The 17,694-nt window shown below is 39.1% G+C and overlaps 1 protein-coding gene across 1 annotated transcript in view; it reads right to left on the reverse strand.

Moving 5' to 3' along the window:
• Positions 1-133: 133 nt before the first annotated feature.
• The window catches only part of myo7ba (myosin VIIBa), a 21,255-nt gene continuing 3,694 nt past the window's right edge, over positions 134-17,694 (reverse strand). The window contains exons 9-48 of the mRNA XM_025054226.1: positions 17,193-17,306; positions 16,947-17,100; positions 16,782-16,861; positions 16,572-16,691; positions 15,314-15,456; positions 15,004-15,214; positions 14,782-14,917; positions 13,939-14,099; positions 13,705-13,845; positions 13,460-13,618; positions 13,230-13,322; positions 13,010-13,104; positions 12,501-12,585; positions 12,198-12,416; positions 11,243-11,452; positions 10,945-11,157; positions 10,034-10,174; positions 9,472-9,605; positions 9,238-9,364; positions 8,724-8,843; positions 8,412-8,585; positions 7,384-7,611; positions 7,126-7,293; positions 6,923-7,040; positions 6,431-6,557; positions 6,143-6,309; positions 5,864-6,045; positions 5,658-5,773; positions 5,409-5,563; positions 4,563-4,716; positions 4,188-4,343; positions 2,962-3,067; positions 2,691-2,804; positions 2,526-2,613; positions 2,333-2,439; positions 2,064-2,249; positions 898-1,014; positions 654-737; positions 443-562; positions 134-367 (exon numbers count right to left, since the gene is read on the reverse strand). Of these exons, the coding sequence (XP_024909994.1) occupies positions 287-367; positions 443-562; positions 654-737; positions 898-1,014; positions 2,064-2,249; positions 2,333-2,439; positions 2,526-2,613; positions 2,691-2,804; positions 2,962-3,067; positions 4,188-4,343; positions 4,563-4,716; positions 5,409-5,563; positions 5,658-5,773; positions 5,864-6,045; positions 6,143-6,309; positions 6,431-6,557; positions 6,923-7,040; positions 7,126-7,293; positions 7,384-7,611; positions 8,412-8,585; positions 8,724-8,843; positions 9,238-9,364; positions 9,472-9,605; positions 10,034-10,174; positions 10,945-11,157; positions 11,243-11,452; positions 12,198-12,416; positions 12,501-12,585; positions 13,010-13,104; positions 13,230-13,322; positions 13,460-13,618; positions 13,705-13,845; positions 13,939-14,099; positions 14,782-14,917; positions 15,004-15,214; positions 15,314-15,456; positions 16,572-16,691; positions 16,782-16,861; positions 16,947-17,100; positions 17,193-17,306 (5,604 nt within the window). The 3' untranslated portion in view covers positions 134-286. The remainder of the gene's footprint in view (positions 368-442; positions 563-653; positions 738-897; positions 1,015-2,063; positions 2,250-2,332; positions 2,440-2,525; positions 2,614-2,690; positions 2,805-2,961; positions 3,068-4,187; positions 4,344-4,562; positions 4,717-5,408; positions 5,564-5,657; positions 5,774-5,863; positions 6,046-6,142; positions 6,310-6,430; positions 6,558-6,922; positions 7,041-7,125; positions 7,294-7,383; positions 7,612-8,411; positions 8,586-8,723; positions 8,844-9,237; positions 9,365-9,471; positions 9,606-10,033; positions 10,175-10,944; positions 11,158-11,242; positions 11,453-12,197; positions 12,417-12,500; positions 12,586-13,009; positions 13,105-13,229; positions 13,323-13,459; positions 13,619-13,704; positions 13,846-13,938; positions 14,100-14,781; positions 14,918-15,003; positions 15,215-15,313; positions 15,457-16,571; positions 16,692-16,781; positions 16,862-16,946; positions 17,101-17,192; positions 17,307-17,694) is intronic.

Raw genomic sequence — 17,694 nt, forward strand, 5'->3', positions numbered from 1 at the left:
AGTGCACGTTTGTTAAAAACTTAACAATAACTTTTTTTTGTGATTGTTTTCCCTATTTCCAACGTTAAAAACTTAACAATAACTTTTTTTTTGTTTGATTGTTTTCCCTGTTTCCAATACTTAAAAATCAAAGTTTTTTTTTTAGCAATTCTAAAGTTTTGTAAATTAATCATTGTCTGTTCTGCTCAAGTACAAAAATGTTCATTTCACTAAAGATTATGTGCTTTTCTGTTATTTGTGTTTCTCAGATGTCAATAGTGCGCTGTGTCGCTCACGCGTTGAAGCCTTAGTTTCTGGTTTGCTCCGCCCTCCGCTCTTTCAGGTACATGTTGACATAAGACGATATCAGGTCGTCCATCTTGTAGCCCTTTCAAAATAACACAACAAAAGGTAAATAAAAGCTCGCGCAGCCGCTCGACTATATGAAGTCGTGGACTCTTACCATTGACGTCTCACACAGGAACTTGTTTCCCTTCACCAGATTGCCCACAGTCATGTGGAAATAGGTGCTTCCACTGTACCAGTTTGCAATGCGGGTGAATGGGTGATTTGCCAAAACAGCCTTTAAAAAAAAAAACAAGAAGATTTTTTTTAAAATAATAGAACAGAGAATTTAAACAGTCAATATCAGACGTTTACAGATCTTTCCTAACCTTGGTTTTAGGGTGAAAGATTGTAAGCCCCTGCTTACTGATGGCGATTCGCACAATATCTGGGAAACTTTGGTCGGATGTTTGCTAAGAACAAAATAAAAGGAAAGAAAGAAAATTAAATCATAAATTTATGCCTGTGACGCACTTATATTTTTATTGCCTCCATTTTATTCCCTTGGCTCCATTCCTTATTGCATGGGTCGGAGAGTCGAAACTAACGTGACGCTCTCACTGCGTCTCATACCTTGACTTCAAAGAAAGCGCATCCAAAGGTCGTCCATTTACAAACAACTTTCAGAAACGCCACCTTGGCCTCGTCAGCCGTCATGGCGCCGTGTTTGTTGTAATACGCAACTATACTCTGGAAGTAGAACAGACAAATATAATACACAGTGGCCTTAAAAGAAGATTTTCAATTAATAAACACGCACACACACACACATATATATATATATACACATACATATATGCATGTATACATATATCCATATGTATATATTACACACACATACATATATACACATATATATATACATATGTATATACACACATACATATAAACATATATACACATATACATACATGTAAATACACATACAAATATACACATATATACATATACACACATACATATATAGACATACATATATATACACTCATACATATATATATATATATATACATATATATATATATACACCCTCAGGTTTGTAAGAAAATAAAGAGATTTAAATATGAAAAAGACTGTGTTCACAACAGTACGTCTATTGAGATCTGTTTATGATGACTTTTATGTTCTCTGACCGACCAACAAGCCCTTTAGTTCGAGTGTGGAGACGACTTTATTGCTGTCAAAGATTTACGTCTTCTGTCAGCAGAGCTTTAGCAGAGGACTTCAGTTCAGCCTCGGGCGAAATAAGGAGGAATTCAAGAGCTGGGATGGTCGCTGTGGTATTTTTATGACTCGGTGGAGTTAAAACGTACATATCACTTTAATAAGACTGTGTGTAAAAACTGGGAAGCTGTTCAATTACTAACCTAAAGAAAATGCACATATTTTTTTTATCAGGCATCACCTCTGGACCAAAACATGGGGATATATTTGTTGTCTTTACTTCTGCCTCAGACAGGCCATGAAATGTAGACGGTGTCAAACTAGGCCCCATCAGGTATTAATGTTCAATACAAAAAAAAACAAAAAACAACTACCATTAACCAGTGGACATACAAAACAACTGAAAATAAATTTTAAAAAATCCTCAAGAACAAAAAGAAAAATCTTTAGTGAAATCTAGTTGCGGGACAGATTTAGAGAGGTCCATGGTTGGGATGTGGCCCGTGAGCCAGGAGTTTGAGACCCCTGCTTTAAAAATTAGTATTTTGACAACATCATCAACATCATCATCATACCTTCTTCCATTCATTCTCAGAAATGGCCTTGAGTTGGTCGCTGGGCACGAGCTCCTTCAGCATTTTGGTTATCATGACAAACTGGCTTTTGTCTTTGCCCACCTTCACCCTGAAGAGCAAAGCTGCGATGTTTATCATATCATCTCTGCTGCTGACATGATAGCCTCTCAGGTACTTTGGCAGCTCCTGCAAAATATAAATTTTAAATCATCGATCTGTGTCTTTAGGTTTTCTGTGCAATATTAATACTCAAATATACTGTACTCCACCTGTGGGAAATGAAAAATCAGATCCGCCTGTAAGTCTCTGCCTGGGGTCACATTGAACCACAGCTTTCTCATGAAGAACACGATGTAGGATACGTTCACAGGCCCACCTACAGACAGACAGTCACAGACAGTTAAATAATAAATCATGTATCAAGTGTCCAACTGTCTCTCACACCACTGGACATTGACCTACCATCCTTGACTCTCTTGGTTCTTCTGGACCAGTCAGTGATTTGTCTCAGACTATCAAAGAAGTAGTCGGCATCATTTGAACTGAGGACCTGAAACACAGACATGACCGAGGGTCAGACCTCATCAAAGGCATCAGACGTCCGAGTTCGAAATCTGTCAAGTTAACCTTGTCCTGCGTCTTGACAAAAATGCTGTAGCCGTGCGCTGAGGAGAGTTTGAGCTTGTTGGCAATGTTCTGGATGAGATCCTTGACTTTGGTGTTTGTTGCAACTTCAAATATCTGGGACGAGATCAAATAGAGGGTAGGAGTTAAATGTACGTTGGGGTTTGGTTTTGGGTTTTTTTTGTTTGTCATCAAATGGAGGGTAGGAGTTAAACGTACGTTGGGGTTTGTTTTTTTTTGTTTGTTTGTCCTGTGACTTTTTCCACATCCATACCTGCTCAGTGTCATTGGGGAAATGAACTTTGTGGAAGATCTGGATGCTGTTCTGTTGGATGGCATCCACCTCCACCTGATGTGGTGGAAGTTTTCTGGGCTCCATCCTACAGATTATCAGAATATAAAAAAAATTACACTTTTAATAAATAACTAAATAAATTCTGTTAAAGAGAAAATACATAAAGAGAAAGCTAAAAGACTGATGGGAAAATATTTAGTAATTATTTTGATAATTATTAATAATAGTCATTAAATTATTACATAATTAATTAATAATTAGCAATAATTATTATTTTTATTTTTATTAAACTATTAACTTTTTGAGATGCTGAAGGTCTATATTTTCATTCAAAATTCAGACATTGTACAAAGTTTAATGTATACTGCCAAACAACCATTCAATCTCAAGTTTATAACTTGGTCAATTTAGAGCAAGGGTGTCAAACATAAGGCCCGTGGGCCAAATCCAGCCCACTGGGAGATTTAATCTGGGCTACGTGATTAATTTTGAAAGTAAAAAAAATGCACAAACTCTTGTGATGTGTTTTTCAAATGACATTTCTTAATATTTTCTAAAAAGCGTGTACTTCCTTGCATAGAAAGAAACAAAGAGGAAACATGGGAGTATTGTTATTTATAGGTAATTATGTTATGACATTTTGACATCTAATCAGGCTGTTTGTGGCCACTGAACAAAAATGAGTTTGACAGCCCTGATTTAGAGTGACCAATCAAGCTAATCGCCTGATCAGCATGTTTATGGGGTGTGGGAGGAAAACCCACGCACACGAAAGACTGAACCAGCGAACCCTTCATCTTCTCTCTGTAAAGCATTTTACCAACTTGCCACCACGCGGTAATATATGAGTAATCAACCCTCTTTGACGCTCTCCTGAAAGAGTCCGTGGTTCTTGTAGTTTTCTATTGGCTTTGTACATTTTCACTGCAGTACGGACAGATATATTTCACAATGAGTTTTATTTGTTATCATATTTAAAAATTGAGTAATGTTTTGCAATTTTAGGCTAAATCTATTTTTATTTTGAATTTTTAATGATTTAATAATTAATTTTAATTATTTAATTAATTTAAACGTAAAAAATATTTTTTATCTAAACCTGCACATCTCAACTTTGAATAGAGAACACACACAACATAAATATAAATCATGTGAATTCTAAGCCTGCAGCTCAGGTTCAGCAAAGCTAATGTTGATGATCCCACCTTAACATGCTCTGCAGCCTCTGTAGACAGTCTGAAGCCAGAGGCTCTCTGCGGCGTGATTCTAGAAATTTCCGTGCATGCCTCAGAAGAGTTTGGCTGGTTGGAAACAGGCCACAGCAGAGCCACAGCAGCTGCCAGCCCTGCTCCAGGCTGAACCTGCGTGACACATCGACGTCGGGCAAAAACACACAAGAAGGCTCACAATGATATTTTTGATTTGATCAGCTACAATTAACACAATTTAAAGGTCAAATGTCAAAATATTATGTGCTGGAAATAAGTTTTTTTTTGCAGCAATCAGTAATGTTTACCCACATCTAACAACATGTATTTTCCTTATAGATAATAGTGAAATTTACAACCTGAGGAACGTACCTGTTGTTATTGTTGGTCATTTGCTTCATAATCTGGCAATAGATTTCATCCCGCAGGGCTTCGCTTTGAGTGGCCTGGCCGAAAATCTGGTCGGTGAGTTCCAGTGAACTGTGGATCTGCTTGGTGGGATAATCGCCCATGTATTTCAGGATAGGTGGACAAAAGTCAAGGAAGTACAGTGGAAATGGAATTTCCCAAACTGGACTTGGGGCACATGTTGTGGTTAGATAATCAGAGTTTTAGAAGTTGATCTGTTGGTAAGCTGTGCAGAGGAGTGTCTTATATTTGAAGATCAGCCAGGTTATTCATTTAGCCATCATTAATAACTTTATTTCAACTGCTAACTGAGCAAATGCAAAGTCAATATATGCGTCTTTACAGAGGTGGAAAGTAACAAATTACATTTACTCCAGTTACTGTAATTGAGAAGTTTTTGTGAGTAATTTGTTTCGGGCAAAGGTATTTTTACTTTTACTTGAGTACATTTTGACTCAAGTATTTTACTACGCAATAACTTTATCATTCGATGCTGACTGGATGTATGCCTCGTCCTTTTTTGCAAGTAATTTGAAGTAATTAAGTAAACTTTACTCAAAATACATTTTAAATTAAGTATTTTTTTTTTTACTTTTAATGGAGTAGATTTTTAGATTGTTCTTTTACTTTTTACTTGAGTAGAATTCAGCAAAGTAATATACATAAAAGTATACTTTTACTTACACACTTTTACACTACAGGTAACCATAGAATTGATGCAAGACTGTCTTGTTTGTTTTTTTGATTATAATAATAATAAATGAAACTATGGAGCATTAAGGCCCACAATGCACCTGATGTGTAGGATATCTGTGAAAGCCAGACATGCTTTGTGGCTCAAGTCGGTGTTGTGCAGCAGTTTCTTCAGAAGCGGCTGTTTGAGCGGCTCCCTGGAGTGTAGCCACAACTTTTCAGGAGCAGAATTCCTGGACATCACCTGGCGGTTGACATCTTTTGTGGGCTGTCTATGGAAAAAAAAGGAAAATAATAGGAAAGTGGTTACATCATTTGAAAGTTTTCTTGCAAACTTAAAATAAATTAAAGTGTATTTGCACATACCTGAAGTACTCGATGGCAAATTCCCTCAGTGTAGCCGGAGCCATTCTATCCATTGTCCCTTTCATATTTTCATGTAGAATGTTTTTCCTCTCACTAGGTGAAACGTTGAGGAGTTTCTGAAATGAAAAATAATCGGACGATCTTCAGTGTTCTCTGGAACCATGTACTAGTGAGTCATCTGAGGAAGATGGATCACATCTCCATACCATGACCTCCGTGGTGGGTTTGCTGAGTGTCGGTAGGATCAAGATGGCTTCAGTGGAGACGGCTCCCGTTTTGCCCGTGCTCTCAGAGTGACCTTTTATCCAGCCACGCTGCTTTGAGAACTCATCATCTTTGATAATACAAATCAGCTGGCCTTTTTTAAAGCTGAGGAAGGTGGGGTCATCTGCAGAGAAATGTCAGCAGCTAAGGACTTCATCATTAAAAAAAAACAAAACAAAAAAAAACCAAATCATCTCAGTCCGTGCTCATGGTTCTCTGACCTTGTCTGTTGGCATCAGTTAAAGCCACGGCGTATTCCGACCGCTCCGTCAGTCCACTCAGGAACATGGTGACCAACTCGTACATCTCATCGGCTGATGACCCACTCAGAGTGAAGTCTCCTTTCAACGTCAACAGACACACTCCCTGACCTGAAGCCTTTCCATATCTAAAGGTCAAAAACATGGCGAGAATGAGATCACGTGTGACAACACCTACAGTGATAGCTACTGTATAAAGTCAGCAGCTAGCAACACCTTGTTCAAGCCTGTACTGGTTTGAGCCGTTACCTTACGGTGTTGACGCCTGTTACTTCAGGGAAGGAAAGTTCCAGCAGCCTCTTCTCTCTTTCATCCAGGAATGTGATTCCAGTCCAGTTTACCGCCACGATAAAGTTATTCTTTGGCAGTGGTGGACCTTATCAGTTTGGGAGGAGTAATACAATTAATGATGCACTTGTCAATGTGAATCATGGAGGGCAGCATTTCTCTACATGTATACCCTAGAGCAGGGGTGTCAAACATACAGCCAGCAGACCGAAATCGGCCCGCTGGAGGGTTCAAAATGGCCAATAATTTTTTTTTTTTAAAAAAAAGCAAACTATGTGAAATGGCATCAAAGTGGGCAGCAGTGACGTGGTTGCCTGCTTCAGTAGGTTATAGGTTCAAATTCACATTTTCTCAACATTTTTTTTTTTTTGCCTTGGCAAAAGCCTGCCCACTTTCGGGTTGTGACCCACCACTTGAGAATCCCTGCACAAGGTGGCACATTTAAATGCCTACCTGAGATTTTGACAACTTGAAAGAACTTGGAGAAGTACATTGGCCACTTCTTCCGGGTGTAGTCGGTCATCTCCGCCTTCACTGTATCCACCGACTGCTTTGAAGTCACATATGGGGCCTTGGGCGATTTGAAATAGAACAAGAACTGTTATTATGATTTGCTGACGTTCGTGCCATAGATTCTATTCTGGGCCTCGACTGACCTGAGCGTGAGCAGCGCTGACCATCTGAATCCATTTGGTCTCTGACTTGGAGGCCAGCAGAGAGTTGTTGATGCAGTCCTGAACAGCTTGTTTTGCATTCATTTGTTTGTTTTCCGTGCTGTGCTGAATATACAAATGCTTGGCAGCAAGCTGCACTAAGTCATCCTCCTGTCGGAAGTGTCGGTAAAAGTGAGTTGTGCAAATCTCTAACATGGCTACTGTATTTTCGGTTTTCATTGAGTTACAACGTGATCTCACCTTTTCACTCTGGTATTCTCCCATCTTGAGGCCATGGATGATCTGTTTGTAGATGAGGTCGGTGCTGACCTTATCCTCTGAACAGTCGTGCCAGGGAGTGAAGATCTCCTTGCGGAAGAAGAGTCGCCAAGGAGCGTGCTGCTCCTGACCTCCCCTTTTCTTCACTTCCTGCTCACACTGGGAGATTGCGTCCATCAAGTGTTCTCGGCCGGAGCCAAGAGCCCACACCTTTGGAAAAACAAGTCAACAAGTGCTGTAATTGTATCACGTTGGAATATCTCTAGAGTAACACTAACAGCTAGTGTGTACGTGTCTTTGGCCATATGGCCACATGGAAAAGTGAAATGTTTTGTTGGACCTGGATCATTTAAATCAATTATATAATTTCGGACAAGTTTGGTGGGCCGTATTAAAAAGCCAAACGGGCCGCATCTGGTCGGACCAGTACAATCACAACGTAATTAGCTATTAATAATAAAAATACATATTTTTTCCCTTTGTTTTCTTGCAAAAAAGTACATTAGATAAATCATATTTAGTGAAATATAATTTTACAAAACATTTCCTGAACATAAGGCGTTTGTGTTTTTTTTTTTTTTTTGATTTTCAAAATTCATCATGCAGGCCAGATTGAAACCCCAAGCGGGCTGGTTTTGGCCCGCGGGCCGTATGTTTGACAGCCCTGACTTAGGCGAATTGGATGCGTAGGATGCACAGTAATGACTAGAATTGAATTTTCAAAACAAAAAAAAGAACAAAAGTTATTATTATACACACATTTTCCATATGAATAATTGCATCATTTATATATCTACATGTCAAAGAACAGTTAGCAGAACATTGGGGGTGACAGACAGAGGGATATTACAAAGGAAACACAGGAATGGGTGAGGGGCAGATCAGTTGCAAGTGAAGGGGGTTAGTCTGATCAGAAAGGAAGAGCTAGCAGGAAGACTGGGTGGAGCAAACTTTAACAAACACAACACGAACAACACAGGAAACATGATAAAGATGATGAAAATGTTGACCTTTTCGTACAGAGCCACGTAGATGGAAAAGCCGAAGGTGTCGGTTAGCCTGACTTTGTTGGAGATGACTTGGCAGATCTCTCTGGAGGTGGATGCTGAGTCGACTGACACGTTAACAGAACGCCCATCCATCAGTGTCACCGTCACAATTATGGGCTTCTTTGTCTTGGTTGCCTGTTACGGCGCACAAAGAAGAAATGACTGCGGTCACAATTCCTTTGGCTCCAGTACAAGCAAGAAAGTATGATTTATGATTTAAGTGAATTGATCATTTCAATAACATTCAAAGCACGTTGTGTGTGGTTTGAGAACCTGCAGCTCCAGCCAGGCAGGAGACTCGCCTCGCACTCCATTCGTTACGGTCCGTTTCAGCCTTTTATCGCAGTATGCGGTATAGCCCACTGGAGCGGAGCGAATGAAACTTTGCAAGTACTGGCAAGACAGGAGGACAAAAAAGAGAGAACAAAAAAAAATCACAGTGTGATTGTGTGGTTTATAATCATGATGAAGCTATTCTATTCTACCTAAAATAAATAACAAATAAACAAATAATTCCTTAATTTCCAGAAGTGAACATCGAGGGGTTAATAAAGTTCTATCCATCCGGCTCTCCATCAGTCCTTCCATCCATCCGGCTGTCTCTCCATCCGTCCGTCCATCCATCCATCCATCCGTCCATCTGGCTGTCTGTCCGTCTGTCCATCCATCCGTCCATCTGGCCGTCCGTCTGTCCGTCCATCCATTCATCCGTCCACCATCCGTCTATCCATCCATCCATCCATCCATCCATCCGTCCATCCATCTCTAATACAACTGATGAACTCACCCTCATGAATTGCTGACTCGGAGGGAAAACCCCCAAACACAGCGACAGTAGAATCCAACCTCGGTGGTAGCTGTTCCGGTTGTTGTTATCTTGAAGCTGCTTACAGATCTGACAGTAAATCTCATCCCTGGACAGACCAAGATACAAATATTCATTTTAAAATATATTAATATAATTGGTCATTTAAAAAAAAAATTAAAAAATTAAAAAAATTAAAATGTGTGCTCCTTTAACCTTAGGTCTTGTCTGACGATAGCATAATTACAAATGATGCGTAGTTTTTCAAGAGGGTTTAGGTGCCGGTCCAGTGTGGGTCCTTCTCCAATCATGATGTCATTATCATCATCTTTCCCAGGGAGATTTCTGGACTACAAAAAAAACAAAACACACACAAAAAAAATCTCAATTCAAATAGTGTTCAAAGTTCAAACAGTACAATCTATCCAGGCAAGAGCAAAAAATTGTTCAACCAATCAGATTATATGTGGCAACACCAAGGCTTTCTAGCTGGTCTATTGTGGTGTTAATGTTTTAAGTACTGTGACTGGATGGTCAAAAAACGAACAATCTCAAATCTAGTGATTTGCATGTGCAAAAATTAAGTTTTCTCTGCGTCCAGTGCTTCTGTCGGGCAGACGTTCCTAACCCTCATGCTAATTACAAATTTAAATAAGTAAATATTTATATAAAAGTATTTTAATAAAATTTGTATTATATTTATGGTGTGAATGAAATTCTTTGTTTTATAAATGTTTGGTAACATTCAACTTTTTCTCTATGTTTTTGCAGCATTTACCTTTGACGATGTCTCACCAGGTCGAGCAGAGGACTTCTTCTTGTTCTGTCCCTGTGTGGCTGTTCTCTGAACCTCCACCTGCTTTGGTTCAGGCAGGTCTCCCATGAACCTCAGAATGACCCACCAAACTGACAAGGACGCCTAGTGAGAACAAGGGAGAGAATCTACTGTCAATCCATTGATCTAATATTTGGTTACAATACGGTGTTATATGCCAGTATATCATGCCACATCTGTTTACATAACTATACTTATCTAACTGCCCTAAATAACTAATGTAGTATTTATTTATTTATGGATGTATATGTATGTATTTAGAGGTATATACATATATTTACATAAATATACATTTGTATGTATTTTGATATATTTCTATTGATATATATGTACATAATTGTAATTGTAATACTGTTAATATAATGTGTTATTCTTCAGTAATATGCATAGAAATGTTATAATTACAACACACGATCAACAATAACAATCCACAGTTCATGGTTTTTTTTCTTCTTTCTTTCTCTTCAGGTTTGCTGTCATTATTCTATTGTATCATACTGTTCTATTTATTTTTGTGTGTTCTTATGGTGCTGTACTGCTATCTATCTATCCATCCATCCATCCATCCATCCATCCGTCTATCCATCTATCCATCCATCTATCATCCATCTATCTGTCTATCTATACATCCATCTATCCATTCATCCGTCCATCCATTCATTCATCCATCCACCTATCTATCCATCCATCTATCCGTCCATCCATCTATCCGTCTATCTATACATCCGTCTATCCATCCATCCGTCTATCCATCTATCTATCTATCTATCTATCTATCCATCCATTTATCCATCCATTTATCCATCCATCCATCCATCCATCTACTGTATGCAGTGAGTTTAAAAGAAAAGTACCAGAACATCTCCTTCATCCTCATGATGGAGCAAAGGTTGTCGAAGCCTGTGGCGGATGTGAGTGTGTGTGGCTGCTCCCTGGAAGTACATGGAGGCGAATTTGGTGAAGGGATACTCATCTAGATCTTCAGTGCCGTCTGTCATTAGTTCTTCTTCAATGGGGAGGTCGTCAATATCAGTCTCCTCTGTGATCGTCATTTTCTTCTCAAATTTCTAAAAAAGGAAGTGAGATCCAGTAAATGACAGGCTACTAAGATAAAATAAAATTCATTTGTTTATTTATTTTTTTAATCCAAACCTCAAAGCCAACAGGTGCCTGTCCATCGTGACCTCCAATGAACGGGGGAAGGAAGCCAAAGAGGTCGTCCACCATCTCCACGTCGGCGATGACTTCTGAGTCAGCCTTGGCTTTCACCTCTCGCTTTTGCTTTAATACTTCCTGTAAGTGTTTCTGTCTTTCCAAAATAGCCAGTTGCTCTGCTGCTTTCTCTTTAGCAGAGAGGTACATCTGAGGGAAATAACACAAGTATAAAAATTGACAACACAGCCAGTAAGAAACTACTCATACTACAGCTTTCCTGCAAAGAGAGGCACCTTTCAACCGAGTTTGTCTAATATATCACGAGTAAGTTTACATACAGTAAATGTCAAAGGGCAAGTTACTAGTTGTTCAAGGAGAAAAGTAGTTGTATTTTAACCACGAAATAAGATAACATATCTCAAAACTGGTTAACAGGATTCTAATCTTGGACAAAAGTACTAGAGTAAAAAAGTACCGTATTATCTAGAATATAAGTCGCACTTTTTTTCATACTTTTTTGATATTGCGACTTATACTTAGGTTTTCATACTTTTTTGATATTGCGACTTCTACTTAGGTGCAGCATATATTAAAATATATAATTTCATGTTTGTTATTTTCACACTGACAGCCCGTAGAGGGCACTCTAGGCTCGTGAACCAGTATCTGCTACTCCTGTACCACTGAAAATTTTCATTTGTTTGTTGAATGTGTTGTTTTGTCACTGACAGCCACTAGAGGGCACTTGTGCAACTTATACTCGGGAGCAACTTATATATGTTTTTTTCTTCTTACTAATTCATTTTTTGGCTGGTGCGACTTGGCACTAACTTGGGATTTTACAGGATTACAAATCGAATAAAACCAAGATGACAAATGATGAGATTATACCTGAAGTTTTTAACTTTAAAATTAGCCACATTTTTGGAAAAAGTCCTAGAATTGCACCTACATGTCTTTTTCTCATTTTGGCAGCATTTCTCGCCAACAGGCCTCTGGTGTAGGCCTGCAGGACTATCACAGCGTCTGTCTTTCTCCTCCTCTCCTTCCTGGCCAGGTACCCTCTGGTCTGGGCCTGCAGTTTGATGACGGCCTCGCGTTTTTTCTTATACTGATGCTGCAGCTGGCGAGAACGAACCAGCGCCTGCAGTCTGTTGAAGCCGAGCTGGACCTGTAGGTAAAACAAAGATTTAATGGAGGCCTGGTCTGTGAGTTTAACTTTGATTAATAATGACACATGGAACCATGGACTCACCTTTTTGAAGAGTTTTCTTCCCTTGTGTCCTCTCCAGTGTTTTTGAATGACAAGAGCCGCTCTTTTTTTCCTCAGGAACGCTTTCCTGTTAATGTGATGGGTTTTTTTTTTTACACGTATTGTTAAACATTCAGAGATGACATTGTTAACAAAAAATTGTAAACAAGCCTCTAGTCACTAGGTGGCAGCATTGCAGCTAATTTTATGAATCTATTGATAATCTGGGGATTGTTTGCAGAATGCTGGTGTCAGCAGAAACAGAAATAAATATTACCATGTGCTCAAGAGTATTTTAATTCTGTCCCCTAGGGGAGGCAGAAAATAATTTAGAAACACTATTTTAACCCATCACCTTAGTAAGAAGGCGACACTTAACTTCCACCACTGCATCACTGTATCAAAATGGGTTAATATCAAAATCGGAAATTAAGTGTTTGGACAATATCAGATATATCGGAAGTTAATATCGTACATCACTAATTATAATGTTTGGTAGACAAATACTGCACCTGTATCTGAAGCCTCTCATGACTCTCTGGATCAAAAGCGTTTTCTCATTGAGCTTTTTCATTCGCTCCAGCTCAAGCATTGTGTCATGGAAATCCTTTGAGAAAACAATATCACAAATCAATAGGGAAAATCAAGAGTCATGCTAAAACTTTCTACAAAAGACAGAATATTTAGACCAATGGTTGAAAATAATCCAAATAAAATTCAAAAAGGCAGCACCTTCAGGAATATCTTTGTCTTGCCAGTTTTCCAGTCCCCTTCCTTGGTGAGCACAGATTTACAGATGCTGTCACAGCATTTCACTTTACTTTGCTGTTGATTGGAAAGAAGAAGAAAAAAAAACATCATTAGACAAATAAAACCAAAGAAAGCATGAAGTGAAATTATATTCCACAATCATTAGACAAATAAAACCAAAGATTATATTCTAGTCAAAACCTAGAACTTACAGTTTTCGGGTCACATTGTGAGCTGTTCAGTAGGACACGGTATCGCTCCAGAAACTCATCGAAGGTGTAGCGTACTGGATACCCAGCTTTCCGGATCCTGATGGTCTCCATCATACCAGAGTAGCGAAGCTGGCGAATGCAGAGCTCTCGGTTGAACACCTGAGACACAACATTTATTTTCATATTTATCATATGAATAAAATGGTTTCATTTGGTTAAAAAACAAATACAAATTCCCGTCGTACCATAGGTTTCTTGAAGTCGTTGGGTTTAATGCAGCGAATGAAATAGGGCTGGCACACAGTGAGTGTTTTCATCAGGGAGTCCAGGGACTGACGGAACTGACCTGACAGAGTTGGCACAGACTTTTTGCTTTCAGCTGGTTGCTGTTAAGATACCAAAAAAGAAGTTTTTTGGTGAAATATGTCTACCTCACTTAAACTGATACATCAAATGCTCAACGTAGAAAATGCACTGACTCTCGAGGCATTTTTCATGGTCAGCTTCGGGTTCATGTTGCCCCTGACGGAAATGGAGGAAAGATCTTTTTGAAACACTTGTTTGAGGAGTTTGTTGCTTGAGGTTTTTACCAAACTGATGAGATCCGAGCTGAGAGCGTCACGGTTTTTCTCCAGAAAACCTCAAAGAAAGAAAAAAAAGAAAAAATTGAATCTCACAAAGAACAAGTACTGTATTTTCCTGACTATAAGTTGCTCTTTTTTCATCCCTGGCTGGGTTTGCGACTTATATATTAAAATATATCATTTCACGTTTGTTTTTTCACACTGACAGCCACTAGAGGGCACTCTAGGCTTGTGTACTAGCATCTGCTACTCCTGTACCACTGAAGATTTACATGTTCATAATTCTCACACTGACAGCCGCTAGAGGGCACTCTAGGCTTGTGTACTAGCATCTGCTACTCCTGTACCACTGAAGATTTACATGTTCATAATTCTCACACTGACAGCCGCTAGAGGGCACTCTAGGCTTGCGTACTAACATCTGCTACTCATGTACCACTGAAAATGTACATGTTTGTTATTTTCACACGGACAGCCAATAGAGGGCACTATAAGCTTGTTTACCAGTACCGCACTACTCCTGTAAATCACTCTTTTTTCCATCCTTTGGCTGGTGCGACTTATATATGTTTTGTCTTCTTAATTATGCATCTTTGGCTGGTGCAACTTATAGTCCAGAAAATACTGTAATATCATCTTTTGGTGCTTTTGTAAGTTTATGCATTTTTGGCTGGTGCAACTTATAGTCCAGAAAATACTGTAACATCTTTTGCTGCTTTTGTAAGCTTAAGAAATTACCTTTGGAGTCATAGTAGACCACTCCGGCAAAATGCCTTATTCCAAACTGCATCTCATGGCTGTGCTTGGGGGGAATATAGGTCTTGCCTTTCCCATGGAACTGATTAATCTTTTGGAGCATTGTGCTGTCTGTGCCCTGTTAAGAACCATAGAACAGTGAGATCCAAAAGCTGACTGTGACATTCATGGTAGACCGTGATGTATCATAAAAACACAAAAGACCTTGGGGAAGTTGCTCTCCTCATCAATGAGAGCCAGCATGTTCATGGACTTGCTGGCCAGCACATCCAAGGTGTGTTGGTTGTCCTGGTAGTGAATGTGATTCCAAACAATGTCTTCACGCTCATATTCCTCCTGCTCCAGCCTGAAAACATGCCTGACGAAGAACTGCTGCAACTGCTCATTTGCGAAGTTGATGCAGAGCTGCTCGAAGCTGCAGCGGGACGATAAAAGACAAAGACAGCCAAATAGTTAGTGTCCTGTTTTTAACACGAGCAGCAGAAACAATCGAGGGACCAACTGCTGTGAGAACCTGTTTGTGTTGAAGTTCTCAAAGCCGAAGATGTCCAGCAGCCCTATCGACTGTCTGGACCGCGTGTCTTCCTCCTCTGGTGGCTTGAAGATGACGTTGTTGATTTTGTTCACGACCCAAATGAAGAGTTTTCCATAAATAGCCTGGAACAAAATGAGGTCAATGAATATGAATAATGAAATGCCTAGAATAATACTCAACAAAAGCATCTACATATTATTATTATTGTACTTAATCTTCCAGTCAGACCTACAAAGAGTACAAAGAACAGAACAGATGTCACCCTGAAATGTTTGGTTTCTGTTTCTTACTGGCAAAAAAAAAATAAATCAGTCGCCCAAAACGTGCCTAAATCGAGAAGTAGGAAGTAACTAATTACATTTCCTTGCATTACTGTAAATGAGTAGTTTTTGTGTACTTATACTTTTGAAGTTGGCAATTAAAAACTGTAATTTTACTTTTACTTAAGTATGTTTTTGGTACATGCTTCATACTACATCACATCTGTTGTGAGTAAAAACAAAGCGAATCCTGGACCACATTCTCAAGTTTCCGATAGTACCTGAACGTAAATTCACCTCGATACACCCTGATGAAGAGTTCTTCTTCTTCTTCTTTATCTTTATTTATGGACCTGTTTTGATTTTTAGAGATTTGCAGTATCACTTCAGTGTTCAAACTGCTTGATATTTTCTTATGAGACAGTCTATACTAAAATGACACATTACACCTCTTAAATGATTTCAGTGTCATGTGTCGACGTGTGATTTTGTCATCGCATTTAAATTTTGGAGCTGAAACAAAAACTAGATTGTGATTTATATCCTCTAAAAGAAACCTTTACTCTAAGTAAGTTTTAAAATATCTTCTTTTAGATTTTTAGACTGGTAATTTATTTGTACTTCTGTAAAATTTCACCTGACTAATTGGACTTTTTACTTCAGCAGTTAAATATGTTTTAGTACACTTTTCACCTCTGTCTACATCCCAGAAGGTACTAAATATAGTCAGACTTGTTCAAATTACCATGGATACAATCCAAAACACCACGCTACCACGCTACATACTAATCAGGGACAAAGACGGCATCTGTTCAGAGGAAAAAAAAAGTTTCCTGTCCAGCTGAACACAGGGAGGTTGTGATGGGTATGACCACAGATCATTACAGACAGGATACTTGTCTGATTGTACTATTTTATGTTGTTCAGTTCTCCTACTACTAGGTTAGTGTGGTGAGTCAGGTGTGAACTAATATTACCTTGACAAAGGCGTCTCTTCCATCCACAGCCTGAGCAGTGGTCAGAGGTTTGGTCACACTCTCCACCGCCGTTGTCAAGGAGCGCTGAGTCAAACTCTTCTCCAGAGCCTTGACGTCCACCTGAGGTCATAAGAAAAATTTGATGAGGTAATCTCCGATCCTCTTGTTTATACATGTCTAGAACAGGCTGAAAAAACAACAACAAACAACCTCCAAAAGTTGGCTCGCCACTTTAAAATGAGTTGATGATGTCACAATGCTGCTCTCTTCCAGGTTATCTATAACAGTGCCTGAGGTCGGCCAGGGAAAAAAACATTTTAGATTTAAAAAAAATGTCCAAGTATGTCCAGTTGAAGGTGTACGTGCAGCACCTACTGTCAAACTTCATGTTCCCCAGGTGAAGGATAGCTGCGAGCAGTTTGGAGATTTCCCATGAGTCATCCTCAGTGAACATCAGGATCTTCAGAGCTGAGCAGAAGTGGGTGTACTCCTCTACATCATCACGTCCCTCACAGCTGGTGCATTTACCCTGGTGGCATTGGTGCATGGTTCAAAGCTCAAGAGCAACCAGAATTATGCGCAGAAAAGGTTCAATCTCACAGATGAAAATGATGTCAGTACCATGGTCAGGAAGTTGTAGTCTGTAGCCTTGCCGAGGGAAAGGATCTTTTTCTTTTCAGCGGGCATGCCCATCAACATGTAGTAAAAGATGTGGTAGTTTCTTTCATCTGGTGCCTGAAAAGGAGAGCATGCATTTGTAAATACAAGCTGTTGCTCCTAGAAGTCTTAAAGGGTTGTGCATCGATGGCTCACCGCTGCCTTTGAAGCCCGAAGAAGTAGCTTGGTCAGAGTGTGAAAATTACTAACTTTTGCTCAGTGAGATTACTCTTTAGACTACTCCAAGAGACTTGACTATGCTAGGTAACAATACGACATCTGATGTGATTTAATGCAAAAATATTAGGTATGTTTAATAATAATGGTCGACCGACTTTTCTTTCAGTTAACGTTTGTTTTTCCCTGCATTTAATTTGCAGTCGAAATGTACTTATTAAAGTAAAATTACCTATTCTCAAAACTACTACCTATTCGCAAACCCAGCTAAAAGATGAAAAAAAGTGCT

This window comes from Cynoglossus semilaevis, chromosome 2 (genome assembly GCF_000523025.1).
Source record: "Cynoglossus semilaevis isolate Cse_v1.0 chromosome 2, Cse_v1.0, whole genome shotgun sequence".
Lineage (NCBI taxonomy): Eukaryota > Metazoa > Chordata > Actinopteri > Pleuronectiformes > Cynoglossidae > Cynoglossus > Cynoglossus semilaevis.